Source organism: Cebus imitator, unplaced genomic scaffold, assembly GCF_001604975.1.
Source record: "Cebus imitator isolate Cc_AM_T3 unplaced genomic scaffold, Cebus_imitator-1.0 Scaffold54, whole genome shotgun sequence".
In the NCBI taxonomy this organism is placed as follows: domain Eukaryota; kingdom Metazoa; phylum Chordata; class Mammalia; order Primates; family Cebidae; genus Cebus; species Cebus imitator.
This window is the reverse complement of record NW_016107369.1, coordinates 1,868,077-1,890,099: the sequence shown is the minus strand read 5'-3', so window position 1 is coordinate 1,890,099 and position 22,023 is coordinate 1,868,077. Positions and strand designations below refer to the sequence as shown.

At 47.8% G+C, this 22,023-nt stretch overlaps 1 protein-coding gene across 4 annotated transcripts in view; it reads right to left on the bottom strand.

Moving 5' to 3' along the window:
* Positions 1-354: 354 nt before the first annotated feature.
* Positions 355-22,023, bottom strand: part of POMT2 (protein O-mannosyltransferase 2) — a 45,225-nt gene continuing 23,556 nt past the window's right edge. For 3 of the 4 annotated variants that reach the window (XM_017528546.2, XM_037738495.1, XM_037738496.1), the window contains 13 exons: positions 21,189-21,298; positions 16,607-16,673; positions 14,030-14,099; positions 11,760-11,838; positions 10,526-10,677; positions 9,994-10,085; positions 8,851-8,927; positions 5,719-5,790; positions 5,348-5,407; positions 5,150-5,255; positions 4,069-4,209; positions 3,783-3,922; positions 355-2,859 (listed from right to left, as the gene is read on the bottom strand). In XM_017528546.2, coding sequence (XP_017384035.1) covers positions 2,425-2,859; positions 3,783-3,922; positions 4,069-4,209; positions 5,150-5,255; positions 5,348-5,407; positions 5,719-5,790; positions 8,851-8,927; positions 9,994-10,085; positions 10,526-10,677; positions 11,760-11,838; positions 14,030-14,099; positions 16,607-16,673; positions 21,189-21,298 — 1,601 coding nt within the window. In that variant the 3' untranslated portion in view covers positions 355-2,424. The remainder of the gene's footprint in view (positions 2,860-3,782; positions 3,923-4,068; positions 4,210-5,149; positions 5,256-5,347; positions 5,408-5,718; positions 5,791-8,850; positions 8,928-9,993; positions 10,086-10,525; positions 10,678-11,759; positions 11,839-14,029; positions 14,100-16,606; positions 16,674-21,188; positions 21,299-22,023) is intronic. The other variant, XM_017528549.2, reaches the window with a different exon arrangement.

Below are 22,023 nucleotides of genomic sequence, written 5' to 3'. Positions count from 1 at the left end.
CTGGGACACTGGACTGTCTGGGAAGGGGACAACTTCTTCTTGCACACCTTTCTTTGCCATGTGAGCAGGTTAAGTGAGGACAATCAGAGGTCCAGCTTCCTACTTATTTTGGATCAGTTTAAATGTACCAAAATGGCAACCAACATTACTCAAGTAACTGTATCCATGGAGAGGCCCAAACGCCACCTGGAGTAATCAGGCTCACCTGCCCAGCCCAGGGCCTCTGCAGGAATTAGCCCAGCCTCGGACATGACACCAGGGATGGTTCCCGCACTCACAATGTTCTTCTCAGGGAGGCTTTTCTGGGAGCCAGAGGGCAAGTCAGATTCAATTAAGTACAAAGACAACATGGCATTCAAAACAAGTGCTATTTATTATAAAAGTCAGTGGCTTCTGATTAGAAGGCTTTTTTTTTTTTAACCAAATGAGACTCAAGAAGCTGGCTGGAAGTTGAACTGGTCGACGAATGTCTCCTTCCTCCACCAGCAGTTTGTGGGACACATTTCTGCCAAGCGCTAAGGCTGACGCCCATATTCCGAGAAGCCCCCTGACAGCCTTTCTCCAGCATCTTCCAGAAAACAGAACCTGAGTATTCAAAGCTGCATCAACCCATGTAGCCTTGCACCCAGAAAGGCATCTGCCAGTCTCGGCATGGAGGAAGAGAAAATGGGCAGAGAATTCTCCTTGGATCCTTAGAAGGCAGCAGGAGCCAGGGAAGCGTTCAGCCCCAGTGCAGCCTAATTGGGAGGGAGGGATGGGTAGAGGCTGGCTGGGCATCTCCTTCCTCACCCTCATTCGGGGTGGCTGCCCCTCTCGCTCCTTCAGAGCTCCTCCCTTCCAAGTTCCTACTGGGAAATAAGGCACAAAGGAAAGTCAGCCACCTCCTGGATGTCACTGTGGGCCACCTGCTTTGCTAAGAGCCAACCACAGATTCCGGCATTCTACCTGCAGGAGAGCCGGCTCGGCTCAGAAGAAATTCTGCCTGTGCGGAGAAGGGGCAGACAGGGGAGGGGAGGAGAGGAAACGTGGCAAGGTGGAAGCAGGGAGCAGAGCTTCTCCATCCCCCCTCTCCTTCCCTGCCAGAAATGCAATTAAGCAAGCAGCCCAGACGCAGCCACACAGACAGCGCTTCCTGCTGGGGGAAGTCAAAAGGACTGTAACCGTGGGAGAGGGAGGTCATCAGGCCCCAGATCTAATTAACCAACCTGTCTTGCTTTTGACATTGCTGCATTTCCTCTATTAACATTAATGATGGTTGGTTTGAATGTCTAAGCATGGCCAGAAGCTTCCCTCCCCACCACCCGGTAGGCAGCACAGACTGTCCCTGGGACCAATATCCAGTCTCCGTGGCAACCGCCTCCCGAAGATGCTTTAAAGAGATCTGACCATGTCAGAGTTGTTGGGAGCTACAGAGGAGGGAAAATGGAGTGTGGCAGAGATTCATCATTAAGTCTTGAAGCATCAGAGTCCTCTGAGACAAAAGAAGTATTTTGTCATGCCCCAGGAAGGAGGAGGCAGGCTGAAGGGCTGACCTTGGGTGGTTTGGTTCTACCAGTGGGTTTTCTTTATCCCTTTTGGGGAGGAAGTGGAAGGAGCAGCTCTGAGCTTCTTGTTCGAGCTTCAGAGTGGTAGGCACAGGAAACAGGCATGCATTTCTAGGTGCTATGGGTCTTCACAACTGAAGCAGTAACAGAGAGAAAGTGAAACACCCACAGAGTGAGGCAGGGGTGAGCAGGGGAGGATGGCAGAAGTGACACTGGGAAAGCTCAGCAGGTGACCGGAACTTTAGTCTGGAGAGGCCAGAGTCCCCACACCCCAGCACCATACAGATTCCCTGCCCTGCCTCTCATCTGTCTTGGGCACTAAGCAAGGTTCCCACAGGCTCTCCCAGCAGCCAGGAGAATTCATCTGCCTCGCCCTCCAGGCCACACCAGATGCACCGGGAGAGACCCAGCCTCTGGCACACGGAGCCTGGAAACACTGAGCAGCCCAGGATAGGACATTGTTCCTCCCGAGCCTCACAGTGTGACAATCCCAAAAAAACAGGAACCAAGGGCTAAGGCAGGTGGATGCCCTGGAGCCCAGTGCTGTGTGTCACAGGCAGGAAGTTCGGCTACGTCCAGCCACTCAGGGACATGGCGGGAGCCAGGCCCTCCAGCTTGGGGCGGCTCGCCTTCCTCCACACTGGATTCCTTTGTTTGTGGGAGGGAGGGAAGCACAGCTTTGGCAGTCCCATCTGCTCCGCCTTTGGTGACACCCCAAGGTGAGGTCAGTGCTCTCTGCCCTCAAGGCCCTCTTAGAGGTCTGAGAATTTTTGATGGATCTTACAAATCGAAACCGAAGAAAGCTGATGTGAAAAAAATACCAGAAAATATGACTATAGCCTGGACTGTTTTAGAGTTTATGACAGTCAGCCGTCCACAGTCACACGGTCTGTGTTCCAAAGGGATACGGACAATGTGCCCTCACATACACGCGAACCCACGTCCACCCTCTGGCACCCATCCTCCGCTGTGCTGCGCACCAGGGGGCGGCCTGCAAGTTGCTGTCCTCTGTGGTGCTGTGGACGGAGCTGCGGCTCTCTCCAATGCTGGCTTCAGTTCCAGGGGCACTCCCACAGCTGGGTCCTGGTGGGCAGCAGAATTCTTCAGGCTCCTTAGGCAGCTTCCTCACAGCTGGAAGGGTCCAGTACTGCGTCCCAGCTGGCTCTTCTGGGAAGTTCCTGGACCCAGGCTGGAATCTTCGCAGTGGCCTCAAAATTCCCATGAGTCTAGCCACCTTAGTCCTGCCATAGGACTTTGGGGGTCCTGGGCCAGGGGACCAACCATCCCGTAAGCCAGAGGGTGGAAGAGGTAGAAGCTGTGGAAGAGAACCAGCGGGAGGCAGTTGGCATCCCAGTGCCTTGGCTGAGGGGCTCTGAATTCCACTCCTCCTGCTGGAGCGCCACAGAAGTTCCCCATCGCCAAGTCCGGCTCTCTGTCATGGCCTTGTCTGTCTGAGTTCCCGCTGGGGCACACCGCAGCCTGAGCACTTAGTAGATGCTGACTGAATGACAATAATGGAAAGCACGCTTCCCAAGACGCCCAGGAGGGCGACCCTTCTAGGGGTCTTGTCGTGAGCTGTTTGGCCTGGGGTGTTTGTCCACCTGTGAATGTAACCCTCTTAGGCAGACACGTGCTCACAGGCCATAGGCCCAGCACCAAGGCCAGGGAGTAGGGAAGCAGGGAGTCTTCCAAACAACTCTCCTTCCAGCCACTCAGCCACACATTCCCATTCCCACCCTCCTCTCCCCACCCAGCACTGAGAGCTGTTCCAGCAGGGGGCTGTGGTGGCTAAAGAGAGGTCCCCTGACCCATATTCCACCCTTCCCCGCCTCTCCCTCACCCTGAGAGCTGTTCTGGCAGGGAGTCACTGTGACTAGAGGAGCACCCTGCCCCACTCCCACCCTCCCCTGCCTCACCCACCCCCTGAGAGCTGTTCTGGCAGGGAGTCACTGTGACTAGGAGGGTGCCCTGCCAGGTGTGCTGGGACGGCACAAAAGCTGAACCACCAGCAAAAGGGGAAAAGGCAGAGTTAACCCCCTGCTTCTCCTGCCTGGCTGCACATTAAGATCACCTGGGGGACTCAGGAAACCATGGCCCCACTTGGGCCGGGGTGAATCAGAACCTCCAGGCATGGGCACTGGTGTTGTTGAAAGCACCGCAGGGGATTCTGGAGTGCATCAGGGCTGAGGCACCGCTGCGCCCACACTAGGAGGACATGCGTAGTGCAAGGACACTCACCTGTAGGCGGTGCCCAGGAGGAGGCTCAGGATTCCCACCATGTGTATGCCCCTGGCCAGGGGCCAAGAGGCCAAGCCCCAGGCACAGAGCCGCAGGAGGGTGTCCCACAGAATGCCTAGAGCAGAGGAGAGGAGAGAAACCTGGAGCCAGCCAGGCGGGGATGACTTCTGGGCTACAGAAGGAGCCACTCCAAGTCAAGGAGCAGAGAGTCACTCCCAGTACTACTGCCCCGCAGTGGCCTCCCCTGCCACCTGCTGTCTCCCAAGTCCTGGTAGGTGGCACTGACCTGTCAACATGCTTGAGAAGAGCATGGCTGGGAAGTAGTGGTGGAAGTAGAGGACCCGGCCCATCAGGAAGAACGGGAAGTAATGGAGCATCCAGCCGAGCAGGACCTGGCCACCTCCTCGCAGCAGGACCTGGGACAACCCTGGGCCCAAGCAGCACAGCCCAGTCAGAAGACAAGGAGCAGGCAGAGATCCCAGGCTCCAGTCCAGCTCTGCCCTTTCCTTGCTGTGTGACCTTAAATAAGTCACATCACCTCACTGGACCAACCCAAACCACTCTACAGAAACTGGAAGAGAGGAGCAGCTGGGGCTCAAGAGCTCTGGTCAGGTCCCAGCCTAGTAAGGCCTGGGCACCAATGGCAGGTGCACCAAACACCAGCAGAAGGCAGCCCACCCTCTAAAGAAACCCCTCTGCACCTGTAGACACTTCTCTCCCTGCTTTCAACTCCCACATCTTTGCTGCCACACAGAACTTTGCAGTGGCAGACAGGCGCTAAGCTGAGGCCACAGGTGAGGATGGAGTGATGGGGTTGGGCTCTGACTGTTCAGACGGAGCTGCAGAAGCAAAAGGGCCTGTGTGAACGTCTCAGGTGCTATGTACCACGGTCTGGCAGCCACAGTTACCAAGAACAGCACTGGGATGGGAGCCCAGTAACCCTGGAGGCTCCTCTCTAGCCCATGAGAGGACAGGGCCATGGAACAAGGAGGTGGCAGAAGAAAAAATGGGCAGCTCTGTGCACAGCATGGGGCTAAAAGAAGGGCCCTAGAGTCAGACTACATGGGTTTGAACCTCAGCTCTATCACTTACTAGCTGTATGTCCTGGGGCAGTTTCTTAATCTCATGGTGCCTTGGTTTCCTAATCCATAAAATGGGGGCAGTAATACCCAGCCCTCTAGTGTCCTTGGGAGGAAGTAAAGTTTAACACAGCACTGGGTACTTGGGGGTTGTTAGCTTTAAAAAGCAAAGCTAAGGGAAGGAGTGGGGTGGTAAACTTTGCAAAGGATGGCCCATCAGCAGGCAGCTGGCCCTCCCCAGGGGTGCAGGTGCTCTGCCGCCGAAAGGTCAGGGGCAGGAGACCTGACCTGCAACCTCCGCCGGCACCCGTGTCCCTCTCTGCATGGCTACAGCAATGATGCTCCCTGAGAGGAGGTAGAGGACGATGCTCAACAGATTCAGCCACCAAACCACCTGCGCAGAAACGGGAACGGGCAGATGAGAATGCAGCCACTCTCCACGGGCAAGTGCTCCAGGGCCTAAGCCAGGAACATTCAGGCACTCACCGGGTTGCCAAGCAGATAGACTCTGAAGTCTGTGTCATTGACCCCTGAGAAGCGTAGGCCCTGTGGAACAGAGATCACCCTGCTGACGCAGGGCCCAGCCCATCCCCAGCCACACCCATTAGGGGGAGGAAGATGGTCACCTTTCACAGACAGGGAGCCTGGACATGAGGTTCAGGCTGTGCAAATTCTACACGAGCTCTCTGGGAAGGCAGGGTCAGAATTAAAGCAGAAAACAGAGCTGCCTCTAGCCAATCCATCCCCGGCGGGCCCTCGCCCTGCCACCCCGGCACACCCTACCCCCGCCTCCACCCATCTCTAAAGTCTCCTTCTTGGCTCCATTTCCTGGGAGGAGCCCTAGCCTCAGACTCTACCTGATAGTTGATAGGCCAGTGCCAGGGTTTGGATGTGAACTCATTGTCCTTGGGTTTGAGGCCATTGTTCCCCTGCATGAAGGTAGCAAAGAAAAGCTAGTCAAGACAGCGATCTAGAAGGCTGACAGAAATGTGAGGCCCAGGTTTCTCTGACACAGGGCCAGGTGCTGAGTGGAACGCTCTCTCCTTCCCTTTCCTTGCAGGGAAGAATCAGGGGTCATTTGGAGCCACTGTCTGCCTGCCTACAGCAACTGCTTTACTTCTCCCAAAAAGCCTCCATTTCCCATAAGGATGGTCCATTCCAACCCTCTACGCTAGGGAAAAAGAAGGGAAAGAGGAATGAGGAAACTGTTCCAATGGGCACAAAATATACACCCATCTGCCATACCCAGGACAAGGTGTCAAGATGTGGGAGAGAGGGGATAGAAAATTAGGCTTATTTGTTCCTTTCAGAGGCCAATTTCAAAGAGAAATGCAGAAACCCTCCCGAGTGCCTAGACTTGGAAAAGGCTACTTGAACTCCGTGTTTCTCCACCTTTTGTTCCACTCTGGCCTCTACCAGGAGCCTTCACAGACAGGTTTTTCCCCAAACACTCTCCATGACATTGTAATACTTGATCTGTTTATGAACTATATGAATACTTGTGCTTTATACATAAAAAACAAGACTTTTGCCCTCCAAGAACACTTTTCACCTCCTGGGAGAGAAATCACCCCCAATGCACGCTTTGGTCTGAAGAACCCAGACTCAGCCTCCCTAATCCAGCAGCCAAGAACACCCACTAACCTGTCTCTACAGGGCAGAATCAGGACTTTGCTAAAACAGGAAGGAGTAGGGTCAGGATCCGGGATATTAACCACTAGCACTGGGGTCGGCTTCATCACTGGGACAGACTGAAAAGGCATTTCCTCAGAAAGGGAGTCAGCTGCCATGACTTAGGCCAGAGCTTCTCAACCTCAGCACTCCCAACATTTCGGGCTGGCCGAGTCTTGGTTGGGGGGTCTGTCCTGTGCTCCCGACATTTTGGGCTGGCTGAGTCTTGGTTGTGGGGACTACCCTGTGCACTGCAGAGTGTTTAGCATTCCTGGCTCCATTCACTGAATGCCAGTAGCACTCCTACCCTCAGCCCCTCAGTTTCCAAGCCAAAAATTTCTCTAGACATTGCCAAAAATTCCAAAAGGCAAAACTGCCCTCGACTGAGAACCACTGGTACAGCCTAAGAAAGATCCAGAAGGTTCAGTGGACTGCCACCCAGTGCCTTATGAATCCAGTTCATTAAGGGGTTGGGAATAGCTTACAGGCCTCTGCATGGTGAAGAGGTTGTGCCTCCAAGGTCAAAAGTCCACTGGGGGCATCAGACACAAAGGGGACAGCTGCAAAACCCCTGAATCACTGTGGCCCTTTGAAGGACCTGGGAATGAGGAATGAATCATTCTGGACCCCTGGAGCAGTTGCTGAGGGAAACCAATTCCTTCAAATTACACAGTTCAGTCCCAAACCCAGGGACTCCAGCCAGAACTGTGCCAAGCCAAGGGAACCTTATTCACTACATTAAACTCTGAGAAATCCTGTTCTGTTACTAAACTAAGAGATGGAGGAAAGAAAAATCTGTAACCATCACAGACATATGTACTTGTAAGTTGTTCTCTACGGCTGAAATCTAGATGGGCTCATTCTGGTACAGGCAGGGCAGCCTCCTCCTCCAGGGCCGGGGCCACCACTCAGTTGGCAGAAGAGCCCTGCCCCTACAGTTTCTATACTCTGGACTCAGTGTTTTCATCTCTCTCCCCTCCCTGACTCTTTGTTAGCCAAATAAGAAAGCTCTCTTACTTCTTCTCTGACTCCACTTCTTAGATAATGAAAGACAAAAAGAAACTCCTAGGTTTAGTCTTAAAATCTGACCCAGACCCAGACTGCTACTCTGACTGACAGGCACATGTTCAAAAGAGCTATATCATCGGGCCACAGTGACAGCTACAAGCAGAGAGTCAGAGAGGAAGCGACCCAGAGACGCTTAATGTCAACTCATCACCTCCCAATGTGCAAAATGACAAAATTTGAAGTTTTGAAATTTTATCTGGTAAAAAAAGTCAACTATATTTACTGAATACTGCTTACATAATCACTTCCAGGCGAGTCCACTTGGCAATGGCTTACCAGGGGAAAAATAACAACTGCTGCACCTCCCTGCAATCCTGTGGGTAGTGTGATAATCACATAGCTGGCTTGAGATAGTGATTCTTAAACACTATTCCTGCAGAACAAAGGTTTTCCATAAGCCAGAAAAAGGGAGTCTTCCACTAAACATCAGGACTACAGCAAGGGAAAATTTAAGCTAGTGAGTAGAATTTTCCTAATTTAAAGATTTCTTCTCTGAATTGTTCTTAAACCTTTGATGCTACAACTGTTGTCAATTACTAATGACAGAGTGCAAACAATGTCTTGGAAAACCTAAAAAGAATCAACCGTGCCCCGCCTAAGCAGTTTCTGTCCAGGAATATGAGTGGGCTCGTGGCTGGGATTTCATGCTGCATATAAACAACACACTCAAATTAGCTATCCATCCTAAGTGATCCCGATTTCATATGATGGAATGAACCATCATATCGTATGATCTTCAACCAAGAGCACTATGATTTCAGGGGTTCTGCCACTTGCACAGATTGACAAATCACTTAGAGGTAGGGCAGTGTAGCAGTAACTAGCAGTAACTCTAAAAGCCTACTAGCCTAGCTTTGAGGGCTGGATCTACCTCTCACACTTAGTTGTGTGACCCTGGGCAAGTTCCCCGACCTCCCTCTATCTCAGTTTCCTCAGCTGTAACTGGGAATGACAGCAATCTCCACATGATTGTAGTAAGTATCAGAGGAGCTGGTAAATGTACAGTGCTTAGTGTAGAGCCTGGTGCATGAGCTGTACAAGCATTCACTGGTTCATCACCATCACCACCATCCTCGTTCTGTGGTAAGGGAAGGGAAATGCCTTTGAGGATCATGGAAAGCAGTAGTGAAGACACTTCAAATTCCTCCACAATGGGGAATGGAGCTGTAGCATGGCACTGACTTGTGATCCAAATTGATGGCTGCCCAAGAGCTCTTAGAGACTCCATGAAATGAGAAAGGGACACATACCCAAATCATGACCATGTGGGATTCCAGCAAGATCTCAGGAAAACTGGGCTGCAGCACATTCAGGCTGATGTTTGGCACTAGGGAAAAAAAGGCAGGAGAAACACCTTTGTCATACATTCTCTCTCAGCCTATCCACGGTATCCACATTCCCACAGAATCTACATGCGGCCTTCCTGACAAGCTGACAACTTTTGAGGAGACACAAGAAACCTCGACCCAATTCTTGATCATTTACTCAACTGTATGAAGAACTCATCAGGCATTCTGAGAAATACAACGGAAACAGACAACAAGGCTTCTTCACATGCTTGGTGCTCCAACAGCTCTCAGCACCATCACTTTTCATTGTGGCACAAATGCTGCTCTCCTATTAGGCATAAGGGACAGCTGCACAGCCCCTGAGTCACTGTGGCCCTTTGAAGGGTCTGGGATTGAAGAATGAATCATGCTGGACCGCTGGAGCAGGTGCTGTTGGGACAGGGACCAAGCTTGTCTCCTCACTAATATGTCCACAGGGCCCCATGTGGTTCCTGGCATACTTGATAAAGAGTTGTTGAATTAGCTGATTAGTGGGTTTGGCTAGAATGGGTGGTAAGAAGAACAAAATGAAGGCACACATAAGCTTGAGGCGAGTAGTTTAAGAAAATAGATGATGAATCCAAATACTTATTGAGTTGAAGCTGACAATGCAGTGGGAATATCAAGTTGGAGCTTGAATGTAGAGATGTGGGGCACAGATAGGGCTGTGGTTGTCACTTTCTATAAAAGCGTTGGCTGCATATGTAGGGAGCGGGGGAGCAGCTCTACACTGAGGCATAAAGGGAAAGTACCAGCTTGCTCCAAGCCCAGAGGCTGGGGAAGTGCCCATGGTGCAGGGGAGAGAGGAGCCCAGAGGAAGACGAGACAGATGGACCTGCAGATGGGCATTGGCCACTTTAGGGAGAAGAGTTTCAGGAGGGAGTGGATGAGAAAGAAAAGGAGTATGCTATGTAGGTACAGACAACTCATATAAAGAGTGTTTAAAACGAAGAAACAGCAGCAAGTTGAAGGGACAGCAGGGTCTACAAAGGCTTCCTTTTCTAAGATAAGGGTTTCTTATAAATGTTTCCCTCCAGAGCCAGCCCAGAAAGTGACCTCACTCACATTTGGGGTTGATATGGTCCTCCACATTCCAGAGGGAGTTGAGGGTTTCTTTCAGGTATGGGGTACAAGTAACTTCCAACTGTTCCCAGCCCCTGTGAAAAGCAGGAGTCACAGATGTGTCTCAGAAGACCTGAAATCCACTAGAGAGCAGTGCTAGTCTTTTGCTCTTAAATCCATGGACTCCTCCTCTTTTCCACCTGGTGGCCATTATTTCTTCATGTTCCATGTTGCACAACTATCCTAGAAAAGTCTAGGATATGGTATTCCCATTTTAGAAAGAGACATAGACCCAGAGAGTTATCAGCACCAGCCAGATGTGAAAATGTCCAACTATCAGAGCACACAAAACACCGAAGGTCCCCTGGAGTTCTGTGCTCCATAATACAGTCGACGCCTACTCTCCCTCCATCTGCCGCTGAGAACAAGTAGACAAGAGGCAGACACGGGAAAACAAAAGCTTCTGGCATACGCCTTGTAGAGTGAAAGGAAAATCAGGAGCCTCGATTGGGACAGCAAAACCCTAGAGACTTACCACCTGGGCAGAACCTTTCCTGAGGAGCCAAGAACACAACCTGTGACCAAATGGATGAGGCGAATTCGACTTCTCAGCACCTTGATCCGGTTTCCAAATTTTCTGTTTACAACTTCAATCCGCCAGAAATCATTTGAGTCCCCTGTTCCATTCTGCCATGAAAGCCAAGAAACAAACAAAGGAAGTGAGGGGACTTTAGAGAAAATGTGTCAGAAAGGGAAATGGCCACCTTTAGATGCCACCATGTTATAAAGGTCAAAGACCAAATCGGGCTCAATGATAGAGATGAGCAAGGGAAAAAGAAGGCCAAAGAAATATCCTAGGTGATGGGCATTGTCCCAAAACTCACTATTACAACCAAAAAACAGTGGTTTAACTCCGGGAACCAGAAGTCCAACTCCTCATCTCATAGAACTAGAGTTCACGTTCTAAATAGATGCTTTTCCCTCCAACATCACCCTGAGCCAACAAAAACGGATCTGGGCCATTTCCACCCATTACCTTGGCCATCTAGGTACTCACTCATCTAAGCCAGAAAGGTCTGGCCTGGCTGTTGCACTTTGGAAATTTAGATGTGTGTGCCTAATTCTTCTCAGAAGATGCCCACAAAGAAGATGAGAAAGTTCACAGTCTTGACCTGGCACAATGTAGGATGAGCAAACAGCAAGAGGGCTGGGAAATCCACCTGAAGGCCATAATCTTCATATAGTTTTCCAGCAGTACTATTTGTCTTCAGTTACGCCCAAAGCCGTAAGTACTCATAGAGCTTTTAACTATTACCTGCATCTTCTTGAGGTAGTAAAATGAAAAAGCTATGGGTAATATCCCTCTGCAGAACAGGGAAGTGATACTTAAAGCTAATGAGAATTTGGGATGTGGTAAAAGACAAACATACATGTTCGTCTGGGGCCATATTTTGGGTCCTTGGCTTCTATGTCCAATGTGATTTTAAAAGAGATCCAAATAGCATTCATATTTGACATTTACTAAGTATCAGAACATGTAAATGGCATGGTTATTATGTGAGGGGAGAGGTGGAGACAAAGAGACTTCATAGGCTGCTTTTCCCACAGCAAGCCTAGCCAAAAAGCTCCCAAAAGTTAAGCGGGTCCCTGTGTAGCCTCTTATCCTCAGGAACATTCCGGAATTCTGGGGAGGAGAGGTCCCACCACACAGCCCTGAGCCAAGGCCCATAGCTTTTAACATCCTGCTCACATCCCCGCGGCTCACTTACTATGCCATAGCCGGTGACCTGATAGTGCTTCCGGGTCAGGGGAGCCTCATGATAGTGACTGTGCAAGTTCCGGGAAGTTCTAGAAGTTAGAAAAGAGACGTATCATTATCCTATAGAAAGAAGATGTGCAACATTTCTTCTTTTACTAAGGATGTTCAGAGTCATCTGCCAGGATAAGAAAAATTAGAATCTGAACTATTAAATCCAACATATCAGGATTGTGTTTCCTATTTATTCACAAGAAATATCCTGAGAACTGGAGAAGTGATGAGCCTAAACCAGGAGAGACAGATGGTAGGAGCGCTGGACAACGTGCCAAGAAAGGGGCTAACTTTAGGTGCCGGCAGGGAGGTGGGGGGCGACTTTCACACATTTAGTAGCTTTGAAGCACTTAGCTTGCCTGACTTAGGAGGCAGGTTTGGGGAGATGAGAAATTAAAACTTGTAATCTACATGGCCTGAGCTAGGTAACCTCCTCACTCCCACTTACTCTTTCTGCTCCCATCACCAGGTTTTTTAAGTGGACATCTGTGGAGGATGAGAGGGGTTTAATTTAGCTTTTATTTATTTAGCTTTATGTAACAACTCTCACTTTTATCTGGAACAAGTAATGAATGTTCATTGTAAAATTTTGGAAAACTTGCAAAAGTAAAATTTAATTACAATAAATTTTTATTAATGACAAAATGAAATTTACTTAACAAAAATTTGAAGTATTCAAAATCCAGCTGACCAGAAAAAAGCCACTAATTGCTTGTGTGTGTGTGTGTGTGTGTGTGTGTGTGTGTGTCCTAGTACACACACATACACCGCCTTGATTTTTAAAAATTTGTACCTAATTCCAGTCTATGAAATGTTTACAGGGCTGCTCCTGCTGTCTGTTGTTTCTCCTTTCTCTTGCACACAGTGCCCTATTTCCTTGTGTGCTTCATTACTTTTGGGTGTGTACTACTGTCACTAAAAAACTATTTATGGGAACAAATGACAACGTCTCTCCCAAGAAAGGTCTAACGTTTGTTTTTAGCCATGCACCTAGGAGACATTACCAATCTAGGATCATGTTCATTTAAATTCATGGCTTGGAGATTCTGAGATCATCCAGGTGACATGCATTTGAGCTGGAAGTTCATGTGAGGATCAAATGGTAGTCCCAACTTGTCAGGGACTAAGGACAGTTCCCCACCCAACCCCCAACACTTAGCTGGGTCGTAAGGTAACTTTTCCTGGGCATAGGTGGATAGGGCAGATTTACCCTTACCCCAAGCCTTTGGGGGTTCCAAATTTGGGGAAGGATAACTTAATACATTTGCCACTTTGGGTGAGCCTAGAGGTTTGACTTTAAAAACTCTTCTCTCAAGAGGCAGCCAAAAGTCAAGATTGTGAGATCAAAGCAAAAAAAGAGACAAGAAATAAGTCTCGCTTATTTCTCTGGATTCCTCATTTCACTTAGGATTTGGTCTGGTAACTCTTTAATATCTTGTCAGCCTTTTTATGCTCTTAAGAAGTCTTTATATTATTCCAGCATTTTTAGTCATTTTCAGTGAGAACACTGGTTAAATAAGCTAGCTTGTCATATTCTCTGAAACAGACTCCTACATCTTTCTAAAGGCAGACACTTAAGAAGAAGCTTTGGGAGCCGGGTGTGATGGCTCATGCCTGTAATAGCAACCATTTGGGAGGCTGAAGCGGGAGGATAGCTTGAGCCCAGGACTCTGAGGCCAGCCTGGGTAAAAAGCAGCAGCAGCTTTGGACAACTCAAATTTTCCAGGTCCCTAGTAGGCAGGCAAAGGCTGGCCTGTGATTTCATCACCTTCAAAAAAGCTTCTCCTATTCTCATGAAGCAGCCTTGCTTCATTGACCAAAGCCTCATCCAAATCTAATTTCTGTTTACTTCTTAAAATAACTCCCTCCCCGGCCAGGGGAGGTGGCTCACACCTGTAATCCCAGCACTTTGGGAGGGCGAGGCAGGTGGATTACCTGAGGTCAGAAGTTCGAGACCAGCCTGGCCAACATGGTGAAACCCTGTCTCCACTGAAAATACAAAAATTAGTCAGGCATGGTGGTGGGCGCCTGTAATCCCAGCTACTGGGAGGTTGAAACAGGAGAATTGCTTGAACCCGGGAGGCGGAGGTTGCAGTGAGCCGAGATTGCGCCATTGCACTCCTGCCAGGGAGACAGAGCAAGACTCTCAAAACAAAAACAAAAACAAAAACAAAAATCCTCCCCTTGGGGCCCATACCATTCATTTATCCAAACCACAGACTGACTTACTCTTTGTGTTCTAGTCGAATAATGTCTCCATGTCTTACAAACTCCACTGGGAAGGAAGGGTCGAGGGGGTCTGCCAAGAAGAAACAAGCATTGATACCCGAAATCACTCACTGGGCTAGTATTAATCAACGGCCTACTGGTGGACAGTTGCAGTACCACGTGGTGTCTGCTAGAGGTACTAACCAGGTACTCTGAGACCAAAGAGGAAGGGCCCCTAAACAGCCTCAGAGGATTAGAGAAGGGCGTACCAGAGATAATGCTTGAAAAGACTCTTAAAGGAAGGAGAGAATGCTGTCAGGTGAGCCAGCAGGGAAAAGGCACTAGAAGTGTGAAAGAAGAAAACTTCTGGCCAGGCGCAGTAGCTCACGCCTGTAATCCTAGCCCTTTGAGAGGCCAAGGCAGGCAGATCACCTAAGGCCAAAAATTCGAGACCAACCTGGCCAACATGGTGAAATCCAATCTCTACTAAAAATACAAAAAATAGCCGGGCATGGTGCCACACACCTGTAGTCCCAGCTACTCGAGGGGCTGAGGCAGGAGAATTGCTTGAACCCAGAAGGCAGAGGTTGCAGTGAGCTGAGATCACACCACTGTACTCCAGCCTGGGTGACAGAGCAAGACTCTTTCTCAAAAAAAAAAAAAAAAGAAAAAGAAAAACTCCTTTGATGGATAGTAAATGGGTTTCATGCTGTAAGGGTGGGTGGGGTGGGGGAAAGGAGTGGAAATGGAAACAGACAAGGCTACAAATGAGTGTGGCCGGGCTGCATATTCCAGGCTGGAATGTGGCCTAGTCACTGAAGCCCCCAGTGGAGCTTAAGCTCGGAAGCTAAATAATAAGACTTTAGTAGTAATAATAGTAGTCTTCTAAAAAATAATTCCATACAAATGACAACTTGCCCAACTCTCCTCAAAATCAAATAAATCCTGACAATTTTGCCAGCAATTATCTTGTCTCTGGCAATAAACTTGCTAAATGTGAGGTGAAGAAAGTGATGAAATGATTAAAGGATCACTTCTGTATCATCTCGAGGTCAAGACCAATCAGGATCTCCAAAGGTGATGACATGGAAAAGGAGCTGTCAGTAATCACAGCAACACAGAATGGATCCTTGCAAATTTCAGCCCCAAGCAGTGAGACACCAACACACCATAAATAGATCAAGGTCAAGAAAGATAAATTTGCCATTGCAAATCACTGGCTCTTGAGAGAATCAGAGAACTCAACTTCAGAGATGCCCGTTTCCATGCTACCCGTTAGAGTCTCTTAAAAGCATCAGTTAGCAAGATGACAAATCAAGTAAGTCAATAGGGAGAAGTTTTATTTCATATGCATTTGGTGGGGAGGGGCATTTATAGCCTTCAAGAACATAAAGACCCTAGAATATGAAGCTCCCACAAAATCCTTTATCACTTTGATGAAATACAACTCATCTTAACTCAGAAGTCACAATGGAATAAGAGACTAGGATTATTCAAAGACTTGGTTCATGACCACGACAAAAGCAAAACTGGTCTTCCCTCAGAATTCATCACTGTGAGAGAACACTCACATCTGGCCTGCTGAATCAATCAATACGCATTATAAAGCTGTAACAACAGACTCTGCCCAATGGTTTGTGCAGAGTTGTAATTTATCCCACTAAGGGGCAGAATGCAGAGAGTGGTTGTATACACCACGTTTCTAGCCTACACAGCATTAAGAGGAGGTGGATTTAGGTGAGCAGCTGCCCACTTCATGAAGGCCCAGAGCAGCTGAGCTGGGACAGGCTAAGTCAGGTGGGATTTGCTGAGGAGTCAGAGATACCTGTGGCACAGAACCATCAGCAGTGACGCCAGGCTCGAAAAGTGAGTGGAGAATGCCCTTTCTTCCCTTCTCAGCTGCGGCAGAGGCACAACCTGCAGGTAGCTAGCTGTCTGACCAAATACAGGAAGATCTGGCTCTAGCTCTTGCTCATGTCATAAAGCCCTGAGAGTCTGATAGGTGTGCTTCAGAGGTACTTCACCCAGGCCAGTTAGGAGCAGATCAGCAGGCACTGAGTGACGTCCCAGGAATCAGCCTAGACAAACTCCAGTCACAGAGCCAGCAGGCCCTCAGGTCTCACAATGACTGACTCAGGCCAGGGCTGAGCAGTGGGCAGCACTCTGTCTTACCAAGACAACTTGAGCCGCACCACATGCTAGGGTGTGCAAGTTTGCAATGTTTGGTGTGCTCTATGTCAGAAATGAGAGCAGCCGCCAAGTGCCCCTAGCTGGGGCCACTCACCAGCCCCTGGGGGCATGCTAAGGTAACCTCTTCCTGGATTAAATCTGGGCTCTGTTATCTGTCTTCAAAATGACAGCTCTAAGAGCAAGCTCTTACCTCTTTTGCTCAATGCTTATCCCCTATGCCTACAACAGTGCTTGGAACACAGTAGATGCTTAATAAATAATAATTGAAGGGATAACTGAGATAAGTAAATGTGTCAAAGATGCTTAGGAAAGCCCATCTCAGGATCATTCTTTTGCAGGCATGAGAAATCTTAAGGAAGGCTCAGAGGGAGTAACAACACAAGAAGCATCAGTCTCTGACCACATTACCTGAGTTTGTGTTATGTTTCTTGATAATCCACAGGTTGTTGTAGTCCTTGTGCAAATAGGTGGTAACCTGTGTGGGGAGTGGGGGTGGAGGAAAGAGGAGGCAGGAGGGAGGATACCATCACTATCAGCACAGCTAGCCAAGGACAATCAACAGCAAACGAACATTGCTTAAGCCAATTTCAGAATCCCCAGCCACCAACCCGAGGGGCCACGTTTCCCAATGGGGCTCAGACGTAGCACTGGTGAGTAAGATTCTCTCCTTCCTTTTGCATTTAGAGGCAGAAGGCTCTTGTCCCACAACAGCCTTTTTGTCTCTTTGTCTCTTTCTGCATCTTGTCCTAAAAGTTCCAGCCTTTTAGAGGGAGGAACCACAAGGCTTTATATAACCGACTCCAGCACAACAGGATGAGGATTTAAGGGCATTTTAAAAGTAATTCAGGCTGGGCATAGTGGCTCATGCCTGTAATCCCAGCACTTTGGGAAACCAAGGTGGGCAGATCACCTGAGGTCAGGAGTTCAAGACCAGCCTGGCCAACATGGTGAAACCCTGTCTCTACTAAAAATACAAAAATTAGCTGGGTGTGGTGCACGCCTGTAATCCCAGCTACTTGGGAGGCTGAGGCAGGAGAATCACTTGAACCCAGGAGGCAGAGGTTGCAGTGAGCCGGGATTGCACCACTGCACTCCAGCCTGGTCAACAGAGCAAGACTCCATCTTGGGGAAAAAAAAAAAAGTAATTAAGATCATCCCTCAAACTTGCTAAATCAAAAATCCATGCTAGCATATTTTCTGTAATGTGGCCAAATGAAACTAAAAAGCTCTACCAGTATCCTGTCCTAGTATTTAACTCACATTTTATACAAAAAAATTTGGGAACAGTATGACTGTCTAGTAACAGAGAAATAGTTAACATGATAGATAGTATGTCCCTGGGATAGAATACTATACAGCCACAAAAAAATGTTTCAGAGCATTTTTTTTAGCAACACAGGAAAAGGCTCATGACACGCTGATGCTGAAAATGGCTACCACTTATTACCAGGCACTGTTCTAAGCATTGGGCAAGTCATTTATCCATTATTACAGCCCTGTGCCGTAAGTACTGTGGTTATCCCCACATTACCTACAAGGAAACTGAAGTTAAGTAATCTGCTCAAGGTCACACAGATTATGAGTTGGGGAGACAGGATTCAAACCAGGGCAGCTAAATCAATGCTCCCAGGATAGTGACTATATACATCCGGTTATGTAAAACAAGTAAAGAACTCTTACAAATGAGTTTTTATAACCCCAATTGGACAAAACGTGACCAATTTATAGTCATATGCCACATAATGACATTTTGGTCAACAATAAACTGCATATATGATGGTCGTCCCATAAGATTATAATACCCTATTTTTACTATATCATCTCTATGTCTAGACATGTTTAAGTTAATATAAATACTTATTACTGTGTTCCACTGTGTTCCAACTGCCTGCAGGTTTTCAGTACAGTAACACGCTATCCAGGTTTGTAATCTAGGAGCAATCAGCTACACCGGGTAGCTTAGGTATGTAGTAGGCTGTACCACCTAGATTTGTGTAAGTACATGCTATGATGTTCACCCAACAATCAGTCACCTAATGACACATTTCCCAGAAGATATCCCCCCGATGCATGACTGTACTTAGAAAGAGATTTAGAATTTGCATTTAGGGAAATAATTATTTTGCTTGTATTACGGCTGCTTCTTTTGAGTGGTATTTGCTTTGTTTCTCAGGAAAAAAAAAATTAGGGATAATGGTATTAAGAATATACAAGAAGCTAAAAATTTTTGGTGCTCATAAAGAAATTAAAATTCAGTCCACATTCCTGAGAAAAAGCTTGACATCATCCACCCAGCCTGGATTTCCTCAAGAAAATTAAGGTTCTGGGATGGTCATGTGTGAACTCTGTGTAGATGTGTGTAGGAGAGTGGTTTTTGTGTGCCTGTTTTACAAGAGCAATTATGATTAAAATTCCTACAAGAAAAATTATTTATCATGAGTACAGTCCATGGCCCCTTTTCCCATTGAAATGTTTGTTTTGACAATGGAGATTTTTATACTGTGAGATTTCCTAAGAACACAGGTATCCAATTATAGCAGAATGTCACACATCAAAACATTCAGATAAACACTCATCTTCTGGGATCCCATGCAGCTTTTGTTTGCTTTTTTTCTACTTTTCTACATTTTCCAATTTTATAAATGCTATGCTTTAAAAACATTTTAAAATAGAGACCTAGACATGTTAACAAGACATTAAACTGCAGGGCAGGGAGGGCCACTGGAGATTATTTAGTCCAATCCCCTCAATTTACAGATGAGGAACAGGCTGAAAGGCTAAGTGATCTGGTCAATGACAAAGCCAGACACCTTTGTCCCTTGGCCCAATGCACTTTCCCTCTACCACCGTTTCACACCTCCAAGCGTGGGCCCTAAGTACTTAACACTAGCTTAACAGAGCCTTTTGGAACTTGGCCTTTCCCTCCCTTTGCACACAGTGTAGATATTCCTGGTCACCACGTCTGTAACTGCACTGTCTTCTACATGACACCTGCAGCAATCTATCACCACATAACACAGCATAGCTAGCTGTCTCTGCCCTGGGTGTACATGACTTAGAATCATCTGGAGGGCTTAAAACTAAACCAAAAATGCATAATGCATGGGTCTCACCCTAGATCAATTCAATCATCATCTCTGCAGTAGAGTCCCAGCATCACAATTTTTAAAAATTTCTCCATTGATTCTAAGTGCAGCCAGGGCTGAAAAGCACTGGGCCAGACATGAATGGAGAATTAAGGATAAGAAACTGACACTAAAATCCAATACCCTGTAATACGGTTTGGCTCTGTGTCCTCACCCAGTTCTCAGCTTGTAGCTCCCATAATTCCTACATGTTGTGGGAGGGACCCGGAGAGGGATGACTGAATCATGGGACTGGGTCTTTCCCGTGCTGTTCTCATGACAGTGAATGGGTCTATGAGATCTGATGGTTTTATTTATTTTATTTGTTGTTGTGTTTTTTGTTTTTTTGAGACAGAGTCTCGCTCTTTCGCCCAGGCTGGAGTACAGTGGCTCAATCTCAGATCACTGTAACCTCCCTCCACCTCCCTGGTTAAAATGATTCCCCTGCCTCAGTATCCCAAGTAGCTGGGATTACAGGTGCATGCCACCACGCCTGGCTAATTTTTCATATTTTTAGTAGGAGAGAGGTTTTACCATGTTGGCCAGGCTGGTCTCAAACTCCTGACCTCAAGTGATCCACCCACCTCGGCCTCCCAAAGTGCTGTGATTGTAGGCATGAGCCACCACACCCAGCCAGAGATCTGATGGTTTTAAAAATGGGATTTTCTCTGCACAAGCTCTCTATTTGCCTGCTGCCATCCACATAAGGTGTGACTTGCTCCTCCCTGCCTTCCACCATGGTTGTGAAGCCTCCCCAGCCATGTGGAACTGTAAGTCCAATTAAACCTCTTTCTTTTATAAATTGCCCAGTCTTGGGTATGTCTTTATCAGCAGCATGCAAGCGAACTAATACACCCTGGATCACTTTCTAGCAACTAAAAGGGAAATAAAGCATTTGGAGAGGCACAACTTTCTGCAAAGTAAAAATCTTTGCACAGTAAATACCCCATGCTTTTTGCCTCTGTTCACTGTCCTTTGTCATAATTATTGCCTCCAAACTGGTTCCTTGTGAGCTATCACATTCCCACTAAAGTTACCCTTACTAAACTAGAGATGTAATCATAATCATAATTTTCATTGCCTCCCTAATGTCTATGGAGCAGAGTCAAATCTACTATAACACAGGCTTCTCCCCAATATGGCCCCACCAGCCTCTTCAGAATCCTGCTTCTCCCTCTCAGGCACCATCCACTGCAGACACAGAAATACTCCTTAACATAGACACAGTGTTATTCACTCATTCAGATGATACTCACATGGCTAATATCTCATGAGCACTTAACATTATTATCTCATTTAATCCTCAAAACTGCCCTATGATGGAGAGAGGTACTACTTATTTTCCCCAACTTAAAGAAGAGGATACTGAAGCACAAGATGAACTTGTCCAAAGTCACACTCTATATGAAGCATGTTTCACACCCAGGTCATCTAGTCTGGTCCCCAGGTCTGTGTTCGTAACTACCACACGAGTATTCACTCATCACCCACTCCATAGCGGGCACTGTGTTAGCACTTGAGCCTTCCAGGAGCTGGCAATCAAGCAGCAAAGAGACGGCAGGAAGTAAGCACTCACAGTTCAATATGAGAAGGCTACCATGGAGGCATGTGGACGACACCACCAAGCCTCTCATCCAAAGGGCACCCCACCCCGTACCACAGAGAGGTGGGGTGCAGTGGTCACTGAAGAACACCTACGCTGACGCCCAGAGAAGCTGGGTTAGCCCGAGGAAAGAGAAGCATGCAGGGCTGGGAAAAATGTTTCAAGCAGGGGGGACAGGATGAGCAAAGGACGGGAGGCAAGAAAGTGAAGTGTCATGGCGAACAGCATTGCTACAGTACCAGCGCACAAAAGGCTCACCAACCTGCTGCTGGCGGGCGCCAATGCCCTCAGGGTAGAGGTGCCTATGCGAGTGCAGATAGCCGATGGCCATCTGGAGGTTCTTCACAGTGATCTCAGAGCCGTAGGCCAGGTCTGGGAGGAAGGGAGACAGAAGAGGGGTGAGTGGGCACAGTGCTGGAGGCTGCCCCAGCCTGTGAGGAGCTCGGAAGCTGCAGGGCTCACTAACCCTCTAGGACACTCCTGTGGGCCCCAGACTGAAGCCCAGCTGCCTTCTCACTCCCATGGAGCTGACTCAAGACAGTTCACCACAGGGACCCACTTACGCCCTCCCCTCCCTCCTGAGGACTTCAGAAGAAGTTGGCGTTAACACTGTCATTATCAAAGCACCATGTGTAACAGCAAAAGATTAAAAACAACTTGTACTTCTCAAGGTCTCTACATGTATTTAATGGAATAAAGAAGGAAGAAGCATTTTCTGTTTTCACCTGGAATGTTCTCCATGATATAACATTTTGATAAGCCATGTTTTTCACATCCTTTTGTGCCTTTTGAATCTAGTACCATGTAAAACAACTGTTCAATGGTGTTTTGTTTTTACTCGGAATTAAAAAACAAAAAAACACAGAGAAAACCACTTCCCAAGAGCATCCCCTCCTCCCATAGGCCCTGGGTTATTGAGAACCCTCTTTTCCTTAATACTGTTCCTCTTCTAGTCCTCTGTAATGACCTGCTCTCTTTTTCTTTGTTCATTCAGTGGATCAGCAGAATGCATCGATTACATGGCGGATCCAAACATGGAGGAGGCCTGCCTGTGGCCCTGGAAGAGCCCTGTCTACAAGGAAGATGGCTTCACACAC